A 21,396-nucleotide genomic window follows, 5' to 3' on the forward strand; every position below is an offset into this window, starting at 1 on the left:
AATGCTTACTTGAATCCTTTTTACGAACGAAAAAAAAAATCCCCAAAACACAAGGAAGGCAAACATTTTATTCTCATTTGATAAGTAAACAAAATCAGGAATAAATATGGCTGACCTGAGATGAGAATACAATTTTCCAAGTTTTCAGTGTCATTGAACACTTACAACAGCCCACAATACCTCTACAATTGCATTAAATGTCATGAATGTAAAACATTATGTGCTGACTGGCCAGAAGATTTCATTCAATAACTGAGTTTCAATACCTATTATGTGAAGTTGATTTTATTGGTTTCTCTGAAGAATAAAAAGCAATATAGGATATGGCTCCTGAACTAAAGGAATGTTCGTATCCCTTTGAAAAGATAAGACATGCGCATAATAAAAGCTAAAAACAAGCAAACAAACAAACAAACAAATAAATAAATAAAATACCAGAGTCTTCTATTCAGGACAAGAATGGAGACTATTCTGACTCAAGAAATATTAGAAGATTGTATTGATATTGATCATGGGGGTTGTTATAAATGAGTCAGAAACAACTTCTTTGCCCAGTGATATTTCCCAATCCCTTTTGAATTATGGTCTTCCAATTTTAATATGAACCAGAAGGAGGTTTCAGATAGTCTTTCTAAGTTTTTCAGAATTCTTTACCTGGGTCTTTCATCTTTTACTGAGCTCTCTGCATGATAAGACATTCATATCTGCTCATCAACATCTCAACAGATGCCAAAAATGCACAGATTCCACATATCAACTAAAGCAGTGATTCCTGAACTTGTTTGAATACAGAAATCACCTGGAGTGCAGATTGCCAAGGTCACCATTAGCCTATTTTGTTGTCTATTGCTGCGTAACGGTATCACCACAAACAACACACATTTGTTATCTCAGTGTTTCTGTCAGTCAGGAATCCATGCACAGGACTTATAGGCAGCAGAAACCTTGTATTTTTAAATATGGCAGATATTTTTGTTTCAAATGGTCTATTCAGTTTTCAGATTCTGTACATTGAAGCAATTATTTGTCTGATCTTTGCAATATCAAAAAAAATCATTACTTGCCAAAGTGAATACTGTAGGTTATAGATTGTGAATGTAAAAAAAATCATTGCAAATTATATTTGGGAAACATGAGTGTTTAGAAACAGAAGTATAGCATGCAGTCAGTATACTAAACAAAGTTAAATTCATCTATTTATGCAGCTTACATCTTGTTTTATACCTTGGATAAGAACATACCAATTGATGACTGGGTTATGGAAACAATCAGTGGTGATCGGCTTACTCATCAAATCATGGATCTCAACCTTGACACTATGTATTACTTTCGAATTCAAGCACGAAATGCAAAAGGAGTTGGGCCCCTGTCTGATCCCATCCTCTTCAGGACTCTGAAAGGTTTGAATCATTTTCTAGTACAGTATAGCCTTTCTTTTTCTGTGGGATTGTTGTAAAATAGTTATGGAGTCTGAGTTAGGAACTGTCTTTGCCATGTCTGTTGGCAGCATGACTACAATGGACATTAAAAATAAATTTAAATGTACATTTTTATGCTGAAAGCCAGCATGTCAAAGAAAGGTCTATTTTGTTATCACATTTTCTGCCATTGGCACAAGGCAGGAATATTTAGCTTGACTTTTTTTTTTCATTTACAATCCTTTTGGAATTTTGTATTGATTTCATGTATAGTGGTTCTATTCAAAATATAATGAAACTTTTTTGCCATTTTATGTAAGGAAGTAAAAATTAAAAAGCACTGAATTATGTGAATGCCATACTACTGCCCTTTTAAATGTTTTCTTTGAGGAACTATTATCCTTATATATAAAAAGAAAAGTTGATATGGCAAGACAGAAAATCTCAAACAAAATGAATGTGTTTATTTTAAGACCTAGGGTAGCAACAAGAAAAAAAAAATCTTACAGTATGATTACTAGAAGAAAACTCCCCATGCTTGCAAGAGTAAAAATAGCTACTCAATTCAAGCATAGTTATATCTTCATAAAGAAAAATGGTAAGGCCCAAGAACAGTGACTACATCAAAATAAACTTCATGTTAGTCCTTACTATTTTAGAACAGTATTATTTTTTCTGGGAGACAAATGGTTTCAAGAGCCTCTGTAATTTAGCAATTGAAAAAAAATGGAATGCTTCATAGCTGATATTTAAAGATGTACATTTAGGTATGATGTGTGTTGTTCTAAAGCCAGGTACTCTCTTTTAAACCTGTGACCACATTATGTCTGTACATGTGGCTGAAAACTTGGTAATACATGATGGAAAACAACTGAAAAATTAGAAACATGAGGATGGTTGACATTTTCACTCAGTTGGTTGACATATTGAAAGAAGAGTCTTAGAATAATTGTATAGTCATTCAATTCCCCTAGGAAAGGTACCCTAATAAATAGTAGACTTTTGAATTCTGGTGAAGGAGCTAGCCTTTCAAAGCTGGACTTGGTAACAGCTAAATCTGAAAGTTTGCCAAGAATACACAAACAAGCATTCAGACTAAGCCTTAGTGACAGTTCTTAGCGACAGAGGAGAAGTTGGGGAGGGAGGGAGGCAGGAGGAAATGAGTTAATCTTCATCTCTCTGGGTTTTTAGGACTTCATGTCTAAATCAGGTTTCACTCCAAATGAGCAACTGAAAGGAAACTGGTTCTTCATTTTGTGGGAGCATGAAATGTAACTAGATACTGTTTCACAAATGCTTCGTCTTTATCTATAGACAAGTGCCAAATTAATTTCATGCTCACATCGTGTGCCAACTAGAGATCTCAGGGAGGCTTTAAGATGATTTAAGGCATCCAAGTGTATTAAACAGCAGAGTGATGAGTGATCACAGGATTTACAGACCCACACTGATAACCGTCCTGTAGATTATTTAATGAACTCTGTATCTCATTTGGTACCATTTACCTTAAGTGCCTTAAATTCATCTATGAAATGATGTTCAGAACTGAGAACAGATTCAGGAATTTGTTATAATTGTCCACAAGCATTATTTCTAATATCTTGATTTGAATGTTTAATATTGTCTGTCCTCAATAGGTCATGCTCAATTAATAGTCAATTCAATTTTAAAACAAATCTTGGTCACATAGTAAACTAAGGTTTAGGTGTCTTGATTGCATTCTAAATTATTTAGAAATATGGATCTTGCCTATCTTTATCAATAATTGACATTGTACATGCATGTATCCTACATGTTACAATGACAAATATTCTACATCAAATAAATTACTCATAAGAGATTTAAAGCCACAATGAACCCAATCTATCCTAAAGACATCAAATCATGCTTCTGCTCTCTGATTTAAGATTTTTAGTTTCCAAAGCTGCTTCAAAACATAAGGTCTCTGTTCATCAGAATGTAACTTTGTTTGACAGCAAGAAAGGCTCACATGTTGTCCTGAAGCTGAGAAAGCTCTCAGTAGTCTACTGGGTAACAGGCAAGTGTTTCATTGCAAATCATGCCCCAGGCAGGTGTCTACAAACTTCATTCTTTCATACACAGTCTTTGCAATGAGAGTAGCATTTCCTATGAGAGACTAGAATTTTGTCTTTGGTTTTAGCCACCAGCAAGAGAGGTATAGGAAACTCAATCAGTAATCACTGGTTAATGAAAATGGCATTTATAATTAAAAAGGGATTAAATTATAATACCCTTGTGTACATGCATGTATGTGGTGCATCTGACTGTTTCTTTGGAATGTTAATTAAAAGAACCTTGAACTTGATTCTCTAACCACATAGGACTCTGCAGTTATACCCCTTGCTTCCCCAAATACTCTCCATTAGGGTACCCATACCCTGTTAAACCCTTGGAAGAGGTACAAGATGCATGTCAATCTCTGCCTATCACATGTGTTGTCCTCTCCAGTAAACTAAGCTTCTCCATGTTGGCCTGTCAAGAAATAGGAAGACAGGATGCTTCTTCCAAAACAGACCAAAGTGGGATTCTGTGAAGAGGTGGAGTCACCTACACACAAAAAAGCCGAGTCTTTGGCAATGAAACAGCACTAAAGTATGGTCTATTCTCTGGGCATCCCTAATCATCATACTGAAGTGAGCATCTTTCCCATCTAAGGATATAGAACTGAAAGTTCCATACCAGAATACAAAAAAGTTTTAGTCTACAAATTATTTTTGACGAAATACATGGTTTTCTTGACAAGTGACAGGGGCAAATAAAAAGTCAAGACACAAATTATGACACTTTTAAGCCATTATTTGTCTTTAATAAAAGGTAACTATTAGGATATATTTTATCACTGTTGGGAAATACTCTAGTTGATAATTTTTCTTGAGACATTCAAATTTCTCAAGTTATATCCAATCCAAATTACTAAAAGTAAAACAAATCCAGAAGATAAGAATAGGATGACATTGTTGCCCATAACATATATTTACTTGTCACTTGATAAAAATTTCCTTAAACTAGATAATACATATGTAAGAAAGGGGAGAAATGAAGAAAATGAGATGAAATTGGTTTTTTTTCCCTTTTATTGATGTTATCCCAAACATACGTCCCCTAAATATGCGATGCTGACTAGGGTAGTGTCTCAAGTGTGTCCTGTTCTGGATGCCAAACTTTCACCCTTTCTGGATTGCATGGTCACATATGATCCTGACACATCCCTCCTCATTCTTACCAGAGACCTGGTGTGGCACTTCCTACAACATAGTGTCGTGTCTCAAAAACTACATTAGGATCTCGGTAAAAATCCTATCCCTGTCTATAAACTAGATAATGCAGTTGCCTATCGAAAGCACTTTTCATCAACAGTCTCCTAATACTATAATAAAATGTATCCTTAGAGGTTATTAGTCTTTAATGGGAAATGGGAGAGAAAATTAAGAAAAAAATTAAGTTGTGATGATTAGACTAGGAAAGATTAGGTTAGACAACCTGGTGAATTAAAAAAAAATGTTTGTTAAATCTTGAGGAGCTACAATGACATTTATAAAATTTATTTAAAGCTGGTAGAATCTTAATATAGTAAGCACTCTTGTGTGTATACATTTTCCAAAGAGTCATTCAGCGTTCAAAGTCTATTACAGATTAAGATATGTTTCTCGGTCTACCCTTTTTTCATAGAATTTGTCTACATATTAATTTTAAATAAAAGAAAGGAAATTATTTTAAAAGTGATAGAAATTTGTAACTAAGTTTAGGAATTTGTCCTTCTATGATGTGACATTCATAAACCCTATTCATCTGAAAGGGGCTTTTAAGTATTTCCATTCTATATATTCTTTTGGTCAATGATTTGTGTACCTTCAGTCAGGAAAGGAAGGGCCACCACTTCTAAGATATTTGCTTTAAGTTATTTTTCAAGCAACGATGATGGAATTGCTGGAGACTGCTAGCTACCCAGAATGTGAGAACTAGGGTGCTTGGGTTATAGGTTGCTGCCCTAGGAACACTATCGTATTTCTCTCTGTGTGAGTTTAACTGAGACATATAAAGAAGCAAACAGCAAGGGTAGTAGCCTACATGTCAAGTTTTAGTACAGTTGAGCTCAATAAACCCAGAAGACTGGAAGCTCAAAGAAACTCCAGGATAGGGGAAATAATTCTAATTGATGGAGACTGACAATGATTGACATTGACATTGGTCAAAATGTCACATCACAATTTTATTAAAGTAATGATACCATGGACTTACCTCCTACACAGTTATCTTTTATTAATAGAAAAGAAGCCACCTTAAAAAATTTAGGTATATTTTTAAATTGAAAAAAAAATCATTTTCAAGAACGGTATTCATAATGTGCCAGAAGTTGTGAGCAGTAGGAGTTTTCTCCACAAGGTCTAAAAACTTATCAAATCATTTAGATTAAAACATATTTATTATATTCTGTTATTTTACTCCATCCATGTGGAAATTAGTTAAGTTCTCTTGTTGAAAAAAAATTGAAGACAAAAAAATAGCTTCTTTAGCTTATTTAAAACATATGGGTGATAAGTATTTGGTAATTGCATGCATTTTTTTGTATGTATTGTATTTTAATTAAGCTCACATGATAATCATTCTTGAGTTGAGGTGTAGAGGAATAAAACAAATCACATATTTTTAAGAACACGCCTAGCAAAACCAGTGTTTTCATTATTTTCCTCTACTATTTAATAGAAATAATCACATCAACCATGGTTCCTTATCAACTTTATTTCAACAGGGCTTTGGCCTTGATACGAAAACTTGCTAACAAAACTGTTGATTTGAAGTGTCAGCTTTCTTGCTAGGAAGTGTCAATGTCTAATAATATTTCTTTCTCCCCCGCAGTAGAACACCCTGACAAAATGGCTAATGACCAAGGTATGGTGGCTCAATCTGTCATCCTTTCTCTCCTTGAATCAATTCTATCTGTTAGGAATGTCAGTCATTATTTTGTATTCCTTTTATCACCTGGGCCATACACCTGATGAAGCAGACACTGGCGTGATAATTAATCTTGTTAATGAAGTTCTGTTTGGCTGAAGCTGCAGGTCTGTTGGGGAAGATGTAAATTTTCTTGAGAGGAAATTGTTTTGTCTCTATTCTGAAGGACCAATTAAAATGTCAAGCTTCTTTGTATGAAATAAATTTTTAGTCTCTGTCTGCACTTCTGAATAATTCACATTAAGTATAATTAAGCTCAGCATAATTTTCAAGCTGCTCTTACACCCTTTCATGAGCTATGGATTAAAGTTCTGTAGCTCTACAGAGAAAAACCATAAATCATGTGAGCTTTTTCTCTACGGTAAGCTTCATTTAATAAATAAAAACAAAGTTAGGACAACTTTCTTAGAGCATTACTATTGTTCTTTTTGAAGTCAGAAAGCTTTCATTCCATGAATCAGATGCTGGTTTGATTCAGAGTATTTTATTCTCCTTCCATTCTTTTGCTAAAAGCTGATTCATGTAGAGAAACAGGCATGGTTTTTACACAAAGGAAAATGGAGATAAATAAGAGTTATCCATCAATTCCCAGGTAGATATGAATTTGCTATTACCATGATTTTCAGACTGATAAATTAGGATTCCATTATTTTTACCCCAAAGGTAATTAGTAGAATTCTAGAGGAGAACAAGAATAGTTTATGTGTTGTATTTTCTTTAGCATGTTATATTCTTTAAAGAAAGGGGGAGTTTAGAAGTTTTTGCAACTGGTTGTCAGTGATGTTAGTATTTGCTGGCTTAGAGTCTACAGTTTGTATATTCTGTGTCTTGCTTTGGATGTCTACTGTCAGCAGAACCTGCGTGCAGGCATCATGTCTCAGAAGGCACCATCTCGTAAGATTGGAGGAAAACATTCTTTCGACAAGAATGCTTTTTAATGTTTGCGTATTGAGCATCTGAATGTTAACATTAACATAAGATTGTCCACATAGTAGTATTTTATTTCATGATTCGGTCTTCAGGTTTCTCTCTTCTGAGTCTTCCCACCATGCCTCTGCTTCAGAGAACATGGCTCTGGACATTACACACATGGAGGAATAAAAATGAAGCAATATATAAAAATGTCTACCCAGAGTTAACATTTCCATTAATCACCTAAACTTACTTCTGCTTATTTCCACTTAAAATATTTTTGAAAGATCAATATCTACTAAATGGTAATATTTGTAAACTACTAATGATGAACACTGATCAGTTAGCATACATTTACTCAGGTAAATTAAATATTAGTGCTGGCCAGATCCAAAGCTGGAATAATTGATTAGCAGAAGCGGTTTTATAAAATAAATAGGCAGATAATTCCTAATTTTTGAAATTATATTTAGAAAAATAGAGAGACAGAAAACACACCAAAATTTAAAAAAAAATTTAATGTTTATATTTGAGAGAGAGAGAGAACAAGTGGGGGAGGAGCAGAGAGAGAGGGAGATACAGAATCCAAAGCAGGCTTCAGGCTCTGAGCTGTCAGCACAGAGCCTGATGCGGTGCTCAAACTCACGAGCCTAGCCATGAGCCTAGCCACTCAGCCTTAACCGGCTGAGCCACCCAGGCGCCCTCCAAAAAATTTTTAAGTAAGTGAACCAGATGAAAACTTACATTGTTAGAAACTTAGGTGATGACATGCCTAAGTTTTCTAATAAATGGATTTTGCTGTTATTTTTCACTTAACTGCTTTGTTTAATATTATTATTTTAATTTTTTTAACGTTTATTTGTTTTTGAGACAGAGAGAGACATAGCATGAATGGGGGAGGGTCAGAGAGAGAGGGAGACACAGAATCTGAAACAGGCTCCAAGCTCTGAGCTGTCAGCACAGAGCCCGACGTGGGGCTTGAGCTCATGGATCGCGAGATCATGACCTGAGCCGAAGTCGGACGCTTAACCAACTGAGCCACCCAGGCACCCCTGTTTAATATTATTGTAAGCTACCAAAAAATATTTTGTAAACTGGTCCTTTTATAAAAGAAAACAGAATAAATGATTCCCCAGTGTCTTTGACTACATACTTTCCATGGATTTTTCTCAGATTGTCATATCAATAATGAAATCAAATCCATTATCAGGGGAAAAAAGGAATTCCCAAGAATTATTGCCAGTGGTTGAGTCTATTAACATATTTGGGCACTTGTTGTTTTTCTTCATCTAATGCTACTTAGAAAGATTCTGCCACATATTATGCTACTTGATGCCTTATTCAATCACAGCTGGTATAGAGTTGTTCAGACTGTTCTAAATTTTACATCAAACTCAAATCACTTGTAAAATTGAGAGGAACTGACAGCATATGATTTAGTGGTTATAAATAAGATCTTTAAATTCTTACAAAGAAAGCATATGAAATTTACTGGCCATCAAAATTTCTTTGTAAACAAAATTAGTCTTCTGAGTCCATGACCACATAGAAGAAAAATAACCAAGGTTGAAGATTCTTCAAAGATTGATCAAAGTAAGAGGAGAAAGCTGTTCTGAATCTTCCCACTCTCAGCACAAAGCACATCAGTTTAATATGTTTTATTGTGCCCACTGTCAGACCCACTTGTTCCTTCCCATGGTGAAGTGATGCCACAGTAACATCTATGGCAGGAGCTGAATTTCTGTTGAGAGGAAATTCAACACCTTGGGTCAGAGTTAACCTTACAAACATGAATCCTAAATGGAAAAGCATGGGGTCAAATTTGACTTATGAGAGAGAGAGTAAGAAAAGTTTTGATTTAGTTTAATGAAGTATCTTTGCAGACTTCTGTCACAGTTACTTTTTCTTGGAGTCTAATGTACGCCTTGCAGTGCATAAATGTGAAAACAAAAATTCAGTTATTTATTTGAATCAGCTGTGATTTGAGGAAAATATTTTCTTCTGAGTAATAGCAGTAGTTTGAAAATTAAATTTCAATTTACAATTTACATGGAACTCTTTTTTTTAGCTTGTGTAGTTATAAAATGATTATATCTAGCATTTTCTTATCCCTCTAATCTAAGCCTACTCTGTAATTCCCCGTTTTTGCAGCCCCTTATCTCTTATTACACATCCTAATTTTTTCCTCTAGTCTCTGCCAAGCACAAGTGGCCAATAAGTTTGAAGGTAATCATGAGATTTTACAGATTAACCACAGAGTTTAATATTTAGGAAGGTCAGGTAGGATAGGGAAATTCTATGGGCTATATGAAGTGAGTGCAGAGGGCATAGAAATGCTGTGCTTTATTTTTTCCTTTTTTTATATTTCATATTTTTGTAAGAACCCTGTGAATGTGTTTGTGTGTATATGGACCATTGTGAGGGTAAAACGAACTCTCGTGAGGCTCTACCACCAGTCACTGTTCTGAGAATTTTCATTTAACCCTCCCTGCAATACTGTGAGATACAACTATTGTTCCCACTTTAGCAAGAAGAAGCTGAATCTCAGAGCTTAAGTGCTCGCCCATAGACACACAGCTAGTAAGTAGCAAGGCCATGATTCAAACCCTGTTCTTAACCACAGAGTATGTTCATCCTGCATATGTATATATTCACAACCCCACACCATGTGTTCAACATATGTCAATAAGGTTGCTGTATCTAAAGTTTGTGTATGGATATCTCGCCAATATCAGCCTCCCTTTCCCCATCTCTGAATAGTCCACAAAGAACAAAGCATAAAGCAGCTTTCAGTCTGGGGTCATCTTGTTAGTGGGATGTCACAGCACTAACTATGTGATACTGACAGTCCTTTATCTCAGGAAACACAGGGATGGTACTAATTCCACCGTCTTAGTCAGCTCAGGCTGCTAATACCAAATGCAACAGACTGGGTGGATTAAACAACACAAATCTGTTTCACACAGTTCTGGAGGTTGGAAGTCCCAGATCAAGGTCCGGCAGTTTGGTTTCTGGTGAGAGCTCTCTTCCTGGCTTGCAGACAGGTGCCTGCTTGCCATGTCCTCTCAGGGCAGAGGGAGGGCCAGCTCTCTCCTGTCTCTTCCCAACAGAACAACAACGCCCTACCCTTGTGACCTCATTTAGCCTTAGTTGCTTCCATAAAGGTTAATGTTGGATGTTAGGAATTCAGCATATGAATCTGGGGCACAGGGGTGGGGGGCACAATGAACTTCACAGCATCCACTTTCAAAAAGAAAGCTGTTCTTCCACTCCCACAGATTATCTCCCCAGTTTTTCAGAGGAGGAGGCAGAAGGCAGTTGTGGGCAGTATTGGGCAGACACATTTCTCTCTGTCTCCCAGAGTGTAGCCTGTCCACTATAGGCTATTGCTCTGTGTATGAAAAATTTGGCTCTTTGATTTTCTATAATGAGCTTAAACCATTTAGAGCTTCTCCTGGAAACATTTATAAAAGCCTCTGCTTGGGGTTGCAATGGAGGGTAGCTGTAACTATAAAATATGACCAATTCTCAGAAGCGATTATCAGATCAAACTTCTAATCTTAAAGGGTTGTTTTTACATCCTCATATTTGTTTAACCCCCAAATATTGTTCTCCACCTTGAGGTGTCTATGTGTAAAAAGTGATCATTCTTAGCATGACTACAAATGCTTACAATGTCATGTGTGTTTCCCTGTCTGCCCATTGGGGCATTTTGAGGTGCCAGGGCCATGTCACAGTGCATTAAAGAGAGTAGGACTCTTCATGAAATGATCTGTGTCATTGCTGAGATGAATCAGGAAGAAAATGCTTGCTTTGAGCACTCTCAAGTGTCTTTTCACTCTCCGTAGCCTGCAGAGAGGTGATCTAAAACACCACATCAACAAAGGAGGCGGAAATTCATAGGCCAGTTTATAGATCCTGGTGCTGAGTACTGCCCTCCCACCAGGAGGGAGAATTATTCTCCTCTGAATTATGGTAATGGCAGATAAAGCTCTGGCTTTCCCATCAGCACTTAGTGTGTGCTCCAAGAATGGGATCAGATACCTCAAATTCTAGTACCATCTTGCCACCGTGACCTCCTGTGTGACTTTGGGCATGTGACTGACATCTCTCAGCATCCTCACCTGTGAAATGATGACTTTAGCCCAAATTATCTTTTATTTTCTTTCATGATTTCAGATGATTGAACTTAAAGATTGGTATTGGGGTAAAATACCCAAGCATAGCATCTTCACACAGTGTACCACTTCACATTCTTCTAAATTCACATTTAGAAGAATGATTGATACCAGTAGGTATCTGTGCACTGTCCATGTACTATCATATTTTATCCTCATAACATTCCAGATGTAGAAAATGAGACACCGAGATGCTAAAACTTGCCAGAAAACACTCACAGTAGGTAAGTGGTTAGGCTAAGATATATACCCAGGTTAACTAAATCTAGAGTCTCTGCTCTTAACCACTGTATCATTTCTGGAAATGCAGTGCGTTAATTGGTTCCTACTCTGTTATCCAAAAAGTGAAGCCTAAATGGCATCACCATACATTCACCTAGTTGAAAGTTCTTTGTCTTTCCTCAGTAGGGTATTCAGGCAAAGTACTTAACACTACACCTGCCATTTTACACCTCAGTAGGTTTAATATCATGAATAAACAGAACATTAATTGTTTCCAATTTCAAGAAAGTAGGGTTTTCAAGGCAGTCTAGTCAAGCTTGGAATTTAGTTAATGTAATCCAGACTTTGCAGGGTTTGGATTACAGCAGCCAGGGTGCCGTTTAAAAAATTGAAGCCTTTAGCACCTTTTGATGGGAGCTATTTAATTGAAAATTATAACCTCTTTTTACCTTATTATTGTGTGTAGTTTCAACTACTTTATTATTCAATTGCTTGCTACACCCTCTTGAAAGAGCTATTCTCACCTGTGCTTTTCTCAGGTCCAAATTTTGCAATTCTAGAAATTATGATTCTGGTGTAAAAGTAGGGGTGAGAAATGAGTAGTGAGCTTTTGATAAAGTGTTGAGGTGCTTCTCATGTTCCCAGCAAGCAGTCAAGTAGCTGCCTAAAAACCTCTCAAGAGCTTTTATGTTTCAGTAGGTAACTCCAAAAGAAAACACATACTCAGTACTCTTAAGAATTGATGTGATTCATGGCATAATTCTAAGTTTCTCAGACCCAAAAGATAGACCTGTTTGTTAACAAGCCCTCAAAACGATTTCTTAAACAAGTTCTTCTTTGCTACAGACAGTAGCCAAATACCAGGCTCCTGGCTTCATTTTTTGCCCACTTCTGTTAGTCCTGGACTCTGCCTCCTCAATTCTCTTCCCAAAACTCAGATGGCTCACTGATGCTTATGAAATAAAGTCAGTTCTTTGACATCCAGACTCTGGCTGCCTGACACCAGCTACCCTTTTCTAGCTTCACAACTAGTACATCCCTCCACATATGCCACAGCCAATTAGCAAAAATGCACAAATCACTCTGGGAAAGGTGCATTTTTCCAACTCTGTTTGCTAACTGGTACCATCCTCTTACCTTTAGCAAGACTTGCTCCTTTCTCTAGCGAGTCAGGTCCTCATCCTTTTTCTTTTTTTTTTTAGCAAAGGAATTTAGGTTTATTAGGTATCTTTTCATACTTGATAGTTATTGTCCATTGAAAGATTTTTTTTAAATTTTATTTTTAAATTTACATCCAAATTAGTTAGCATATAGTGCAACAATGATTTCAGGAGTAGATTCCTTAATACCCCTTACCCATTTAGCCCATCCCTCCCCCACACCTCCTCCAGTAACCTTCTGTTTGTTCTCCATATTTATGAATGTCTTATGCTTTGTCCCCCTCTCTGTTTTTATATTATTTTTGTTTCCCTTCGCTTATGTTCATCTGTTTTGTCTCTTAAAGTCCTCATATGAGTGAAGTCATATGACATTTGTCTTTCTCTGACTAATTTCACTTAGCCTAATACCCTCCAGTTCCATCCACATAGTTGCAAATGGCAAGATTTCATTGTTTTTGATTGTCGAGTAATACTCCATTGTATATATATACCACATCTTTATCCATTCATCCGTCAGTGGACATTTGAGTTCTTTCCATACTTTGGCTATTCTTGATAGCACTGCTATAAACATTGGGGTGCATGTACCCCTTCAAAACAGCACACCTGTATCCCTTGGATAAATACCTAGTAGTGCAATTGCTGGGTCTTAGGGTAGTTCTATTTTTAGTTTTTTGAGGAACTTCCATACTGTTTTCCAGAGTGGCTGCACCAGCTTGCATTCCCACCGATGCAAAAGAGATCCTCTTTCTCTGCATCCTCGCCAACATCTGTCATTGCCTGAGTTGTTCATGTTAGCCATTCTGACAGGTGTAAGGTCGTGTCTCAAGGTGGTTTTGATTTGTATTTCCCTGATGATGAGTGATGTTGAGCATTTTTTCATGTGTCAGTTTGCCATCTGGATGTCTTCTTTGGAGAAGGGTCTAATCATGTCTTTTGCCCATTTCTTCCCTGGATTATCTGTTTTGTGGGTGTTGAGTTTGATAAGTTCTTTACAGATTTTGAATACTAACCCTTTATTTGCTATATCATTTGTAAATATTTTCTCCCATTGTCTGTTGCCTTTTAGTTTTGCTGATTGTTTCCTTCACTGTGCAGAAGCTTTTTATTTTGATGAGGTCCTAGTAGTTCATTTTTGCTTTTGTTTCTCTTGCCTCCAGAGATGTGTTGAGTAAGAAGTTGTTGCAGCCAAGATCAAAGAGGTTTTGCCTGCTTTCTCCTCCAGGGTTTTGATGGCTTCCTGTCTTACATTTAGGTCTTTCATCCATTTTGAGTTTATTTCTGTGTATGGTGTAAGAAAGTGGTCCAGCTTCATTCTTCTGCATGTCGCTGTCCAGTTTTCCCAGCACCACTTGCTGAAGAGACTGTCTTTATTCCATTGGATATTCTTTCCCGCTTTGTCAAAGATTAGTTGGCCATATGTTTTTAGGTCCATTTTGGGGTTTGTATTCCATTCCATTGATCTGAATGTCTGTTCTTGTGCCAGTACCATACTGTCTTGATGATTACAGCTTTGTAGTATAGTTTGAAGTCCAGGATTGTGATGCCTCCTGCTTTGGTTTTCTTTTTCAAGATTGCTTTGGCTATTTGGGGTCTTTTCTGGTTGCATACAAATTTTAGGATTATTTGTTCAAGGTCTGTGAAGAATGCTGGTGTTATTTTGATAGGGATTGCATTGAATATGTAGATTGCTTTGGGTAGTATTGACATTTTAACAGTATTTGTTCTTCCTATTTAGGAGCATGGAATCTTTTCCCATTGTTTTGTGTGTGTCTTCTTCAATTTCTTTCAGAAGATTTCAATAGTTTTCAGTGTATAGATTTTTCCACCTCTTTGGTTGGATTTTTTCCTAGGTATTTTATGGTTTTTGGTGCAACTATAAATGGGATTGATTCCTTGATTTCTCTTTCTGTTGCTTCATTGTTGGTGTATAGGGATGCAACCGATTTTTGTGCGTTGATTTTATATCCTGCAACTTTGCTGAATTCATGAATCAGTTCTAGTTTTTTGGTGGAATCTTTAGGGTTTTCCATATAGAGTATCATGTCATCTGTGAAGAGTGAAAGTTTGACCTCCTCCTGAACAATTCGGATGCCTTTTATTTCTTTGTGCTATCTGATTGCAGAGGCTAAGACTTCCAATACAATGTTGAATAACAGTGGTGAAAGTGGACGTCCCTGTCTTGTTTCTGACCTTAGGGGGAAAGCTCTCATTTTTTCCCCAATGAGGATGATATTAGCTTTGGGTTGTTCATATATGGCTTTTATGATTTCGAGGTATGGTCCTTCTATCCCTACTTTCTTGAGGGTTTTTATCAAGAAAGGATGCCATATGTTGTCAAATGCTTTCTCTGCATCTATTGAGAGTATCATATGGTTCTTATCCTTTCTTTTATTGATGTGATGAATCACGTTAATTGTTTTGCAGATATTGAACAAGCCCTGTGTACCAGGTATAAATCCCACTTGGTCGTGGTGAATAATTTTTTTAATGTATTGTTGGATCTGGTGGGCTAATATCTTGTTGAGGGTTTTTGCATCCATGTTCATCAGGGAAATTGGTCTATAGTTCTCCTTTTTAGTAGGGTCTCTGTCTGGTTTTGGAATCAAGGTAATGCTGGCTTCATAGAAAGAGTTCAAAAGTTTTCCTTTCATTTCTATTTTTTGGAACAGCTTCAAGAGAATAGGTGCTAACTCTTCCTTATATGTTTGGTAGAATTCCCCTGGAAAGCCATCTGGCACTGGACTCTTGTTTTTTGGGAGATTTTTGATTACTAATTTGATTTCCTTACTGGTTATGGGTCTGTTCAAATTCTTTATTTCTTCCTGTTTCAGTTTTGGTAGTGTATATGTTTCTAGGAATTTGTCCATTTCTTCTAGAATGCCCATTTTATTGGCATATAATTGCTCATAATATTCTCTTATTATTGTTTTTATTTCTGCTGTGTTGGTTGTGATCTCTCCTCTTTCCTTCTTGGTTTTATTTATTTGGGTCCTTTCCTTTTTCTTTTTGATCAAACTGGCTGGTTGTTTATCAATTTTGTTAATTCTTTCAAAGAACCAGCTTCTGGTTTAATTAATCTGTTCTACTGTTGTTGTTGTTTTTTGTTTTTTTTTTTTGGTTTCGATAGCATTAATTTCTACTCTAATCTTTATTATTTCCTGTCTTATCCTGTTTTTGGGTTTTATTTGCTGTTCTTTTTCCAACTCTTTAAGGCATAAGGTTAGGTTTTGTATCTGAGATCTTTCTTCCTTCTTTAGGAAGGCCTGGATTGCTGTATACTTTCCTCTTACGACCACCTTTGCTGCGTCCCAGAGGTTTTGGGTTGTGGTATTATCATTTTCATTGGCTTCTATATACTTTTAATTTCCTCTTTCACTTCTTAGTTAGACCATTCATTCTTTAGTAGGATGTTCTTCAGTCTCCAAGTATTTGTTACCTTTCCAAATTTTTTCTTGTGGTTGATTTTGAGTTTCATAGCGTTGTGGTCTCGAAAATATGCATGGTATGATCTCAATCTTTTTGTACTTGCTGAGGGCTGATTTGTGTCCCAGTATGTGGTCTATTCTGGAGAACGTTCCATGTGCACTGGAGAAGAATCTATATTCCACTGCTTTAGGATGAAATGTTCTGAATATACTGTTAAGTCCATCTGGTCCAGTGTGTCATTCAAAGCCATTGTTTCCTTGTTGATTTTTTTATTAGATTATCTGTCCATTGCTGTGAGTGAGGTGTTGAAGTCTCCTAGTATTATGGTATTACTACCGATGAGTTTCTTAATGTTTCTGATTAATTGATTTATATATTTGGGTGCTTCCACATTTGGCACATAAATGTTTACAGTTGTTAGGTCTTCTTGGTGGATAGACCCCTTAATTTTGGAATAATGCCCTTTTGCATCTCTTGATACAGTCTTTATTTTAAAGTCTAGATTGTCTGATATAAGTGTGGCTACTCCGGCTTTCTTCTGTTGACCATTAGCATGATAGATGGTTTCCATCCCCTTACTTTCAATCTGAAGGAGTCTTTACCTCTAAAGTGGGTCTCTTGTAAACAGCATATAGATGGATGTTGTTTTCTTATCCATTCTGTTACCCTATGTCTTTTGATTAGAGCATTGAGTCCTTAGATGTTTAGAGTGAGTACTGAAAGATATGAATTTATTGCCATTATGTTGCTTGTAGAGTTGGAGTATCTGGTGGTGTTCTCTGGTCCTTTCTAATCTTTGTTGCTTTTGGTATTTATTTATTTATTTATTTATTTATTTATTTATTTATATTTTCATCTTTTCTCCCCTTAGAGAGTCCACCTTAAAATTTCTTGCAGGGCTGGTTTAGTGGTCACAAACTCCTTTAATTTTTGTTTGTCTAGGAAACTTTTTATCTCTCCTTCTATTTTGAATGACAACCTTGCTAGGTAGAGAATTCTTGCCTGCATATTTTTCTGATTCAACATTGAATATCTCCTGCCACTCCTTTCTGTCCTGCCAAGTTTCTGTGGATAGGTCTGCTACAAACCTGATTTGTCTTCCCTTGTAAGTTAGGAACTTTTCTTTCCCTTGCTGCTTTCATGATTCTCTCCTTGCCTGAGTATTTTGTGAATTTGACTATGATGCACCTTGTTGATGGTCGGTTTTTGTTGAATCTAACAGGGGTCCTCTGTGCTTCTTGGATTTTGATGGCTGTGTCTTTCCCCAGCTTAGGAAAGTTTTCCACTATGATTTGCTCACATAATCCTTCTACCCCTATGTCTCTCTCTTCCTCTTCTGGAACCCTATGATTCTGATGTTGTTCCTTTTTTAATGAGTCACTGATTTCTCTAATTTTTAGATCATGCTCTTTTGCCTTAATCTCCCTCTTTTTTTTCTGCTTCGTTATTCTCCATAAGTTTGCCCTCTATGTTGCTGATTCTCTGTTCTGCCTCATCCATCCTTGCCGCTGCGGCATCCATTCATGATTGCAGCTCAGTTATAGTATTTTTTATTTCATTATGACTAGTTTTTACTTCTTTTATCTCCGCATAAAGCAATTCTATTTTCAACTCCAGCTAGTATTCTTATTATTGTGATTCTAAATTCTGGTTCAGACATCTTGCTTGTATCTGTGTTGGTTAAGTCCCTGGCTGTCGTTTCTTCCTGCTCTTTTTTTGGGGGTGAATCCCTTTGTTTTATTATTTTGAAGGGATAAAAGGAATTAATGAGGTATAAATAATTAAAATTAAAAACAATTAAAATTTAAAACAATTAAAATTTAAAAAATGTTAAAATTAAAAAATTAAACACACACACACACAAAATTGAATAAATGATGCTAGATCCTAGGTGTGTTTTGGTCTGGGTGTTGAAAGTGGCTTGACAGATTAGAGAAAAAAGGGGAAAGAAGAGAAAAAAAGGAAATCATTTGAAAATTTGAAAAAATGAATACACTGAAGTAGACTAAAATGAAATGATTAAAGTAAACTATAATTTGAAAAAAATTTACACAAAAGTAAAACATATAGTAGAAAAAATTAAAGTATTTTAATAAAAATTAATAATAAAAATGAATTTTTTCTCTTTCTATATTCAAGAAAAAGAAAAGAAATGAAAAAGAAAAAAAATAAATCATTTGAAAATTTGAAAAAATGAATACACAGAAGTAGACTAAAATAAAATGATGGAAGCAAAATAGAATTTGAAAAAATTTACACAAAAGTAGAAAATATAGTAAAAAATTAAAAATATTTTAATAAAAATTGAAAATAAAAATTATTTTTTCTCTTTCTGTACTCAAGAAAAAGAAATTAAAAAGAAAAAAGTAAAAAGAAAAAGAAAATTGGATATTTGGAACTGCTAACAGACTGAAATACAACTGAAATTACTTCAGTTTTCCCCTAGAAGTAAGACTATGAAGTGCTTTATAGTCCATAGACAAAGCAGGCGGTGAGACTTCTGTTCTAGAAGAGCGAGGTTTGCCCAGTTCGGCGGGGCTTAGTGTAATGCCTCTGTTCTGCACTAGATGGCGCTGCTAGCTTACTGGGGTGTATTGTTGTGGCATTTGTAGGTGCCTATGCACATACACTGGAGCAGTGAAAATGGCATCACCCAGCTACGCAGTCTCTAGATCCGAACTCTGTTCTCCCTGATCAGCAATCGTGCACCCATCCTTTGTCTTCAGCCTTCGTCCACTCCCCACTTCCACACTGTCTGCGACCGAGTCCCAGGTAGTACCCCTCTCCTGAGCTTTGTCTCAGATGTAGCTGTTTTCCCCAACTCCTTACTTCTGAAGGACTGCGGCTTTGACCCATTCCACCCCTCTGTGGAGGGTCTCACCAAGCAATGGTCGAATGCTGGCCGCACCCAGGAAAGTTCATGTCACTGTGCTGCTGCCGATGCCCAGAGACTGCAGCCAGGTGCCAGCCCGCACCTGAAAAAGTTTGTGATAGTGTAGCAGCAGCATTTCAGGGATTATGGAAAATCACAACACACATCTGGCACCAGGCTTCACCCTCAAGGACCTTGTTCCAGCACCAGTGAATGCAGCCATTCTCTGGGGTCTGCTTGGCCCAGGCTGCCTCACAGCCTCTACCAAATGTCCTTCCAGCAGTGAAACCACCTCTCCCTGTGTGGCCTGAGAATCTGCTGGACCCCACTCTGCTCCTGGGGATTCGCCCTTCCCACCAGAGCACCGCCAGTTATCGAGTTGTGGAGTTGCAAACTCTGCACTCCCCCTGTTTATAGTCTTAATGGAATTTAAACCCTCTTCTTTCTCCTTTCTCCCTTTTTAGTTCAGTCCCTGCAGCTGTTTCCAATTTTCCACCTTCTCCCCAGCTGCTTCTGGGGAGGGGTGCTTTTCCCATATTCTCCCCGCCATCTCCATCCTCTCTCTACACGCAAAAACACCTCCCTGCCCGTCATGGCTTCTCACTCCCTAAGTTCACCTCTCTGTGCCACATACCTGCTGAATTCTGTGGTTCAGGTTGTGCAGATTGTTATGTTAATCCTCAGATCAGTTTTCTAGGTGTGTAGGATGGTTTAGTGTTGGTCTGGCTGTATTTCACGGACAGAAGACACACAAAAAACTTCCATGGTAGGTCCTCATCTTTTAAGACTCCCATTGCAATTCTGCTTTTCTTCCAAGAAGACATTCCCACCTTTCTAGGCTTTGGTTCTTCTGCATGTCCATCACACCCAACTTATCCCTTGCCCTGTTCTGCATTTCTTATAGTTTTCTATTTATATTCCCATCCTCTGGGCCAGGTTGTAAACTCCTTGATGGCAGAAGACTGGTCTGATTGACACTCTTCATCCCCACCTCCCATTCTCAATCATGTTAGAGTTGCCTGGAAAGTGTCTATTGAACTGACTTATGACACACATCTTTAGGGAAACAGTCACAGAATAATCTGGAAAGAAAGACTTTACCATCTGATCAAAAGTATAGTTTGGAGACCCAAATAATACTCAAGGCTGTGGGTAATTAGTGTATGTTACTGATCTTGGGGAAGATGAAAACATTGTGAAAATATTTTTCCAATAAGACAAAAATATCTTTAATATTCATCTATGAAGTTAAAGCCAAACAGGAAAACAACACATTCTTTCTGATTTAGGAAATGGTGGTTACATTTGTAGATGATTCTGACCTCCTGTGCACTTGTCTTGATCTCTACCCTACCTGTCATTTCTTGTTAGCAGAAAATTTGTTTTTCTTGCATTTCCCCTGCTGCTTGTAATTCTGAGTATAGAAAGGAGAAAAATAAAAACTAATGGGTGTTGATGAGTTTTTGAAATTTCAAACGTGCAGTATGATAAGGACTGGACTCACTTTTGACAGCTTGCTGGTAACTATGTTCCTAGCACTGCTGGGTGTGGTGAAGCATAAGAAAGGAATACAGTTCCATGAGTCAGTTTTTAAGAAGCATGAAATATAGTTAGGAAGGGTATGTAAATACTCCCAGCCCAACATGAAAAATATGAAATGTGAAATCAAGTGGTACCATCTTGTGGGGTGCCTGAGTGGCTCAGTCTGTTAAGCATCCGGCTTCAGCTCAGGCTATGATCTCACGGTTTGCAAGTTTGAGCCCTGCACCGGGCTCTGTGCTGACAGCTCAGAGCCTGGAGCCTGCTTCGGATTCTGTGTTTCCCTCTCTCTCTGCCCCAAACCCCCCCCCCTCAAAAAAAAAAGATAAGAAAGAAACATTTAAAAAAGTGGTATCATCTTGTATGTATATCATATGATAGGGTTTTAGATCAGAAATCACTATCTATAGTAGCAGAAAAGACTCCTTAAACCCAAGATTGAACTTTTAATATATGAGTAGAACTTGATTTGACACAAATGATTGCAGAGGGAAAGATTACTTGAACCTTTATTTAGAGAAATCCTAGAATGGGAATATCAGGATGCCAAGAAGCTGCTCAATGAGGATTGAGGATTGCAAGCCACATTCAAGGGACAGTTAGGGAACCATTATGCAGAATAGTGCACAATGGGGGGGAGAGAGAGAGAGAGAGAAATTGGTGAGGATTTTGCTCTTTCTCTGCGTTCTAAC

The 21,396-nt window shown here is 37.0% G+C and overlaps 1 protein-coding gene across 4 annotated transcripts in view; it reads left to right on the forward strand.

The window, feature by feature from the left end:
* DCC (DCC netrin 1 receptor) overlaps positions 1–21,396 on the forward strand; it is a 1,128,596-nt gene that overhangs the window by 1,022,440 nt on the left and 84,760 nt on the right. For 3 of the 4 annotated variants that reach the window (XM_053902733.1, XM_019464024.2, XM_019464026.2), the window contains exons 20-21: positions 1,206–1,400; positions 6,297–6,329. In XM_053902733.1, coding sequence (XP_053758708.1) covers positions 1,206–1,400; positions 6,297–6,329 — 228 coding nt within the window. The remainder of the gene's footprint in view (positions 1–1,205; positions 1,401–6,296; positions 6,330–21,396) is intronic. The other variant, XM_019464025.2, reaches the window with a different exon arrangement.

Source organism: Panthera pardus, unplaced genomic scaffold, assembly GCF_024362965.1.
Source record: "Panthera pardus isolate Hobbes unplaced genomic scaffold, ASM2436296v1 HiC_scaffold_15, whole genome shotgun sequence".
Lineage (NCBI taxonomy): Eukaryota > Metazoa > Chordata > Mammalia > Carnivora > Felidae > Panthera > Panthera pardus.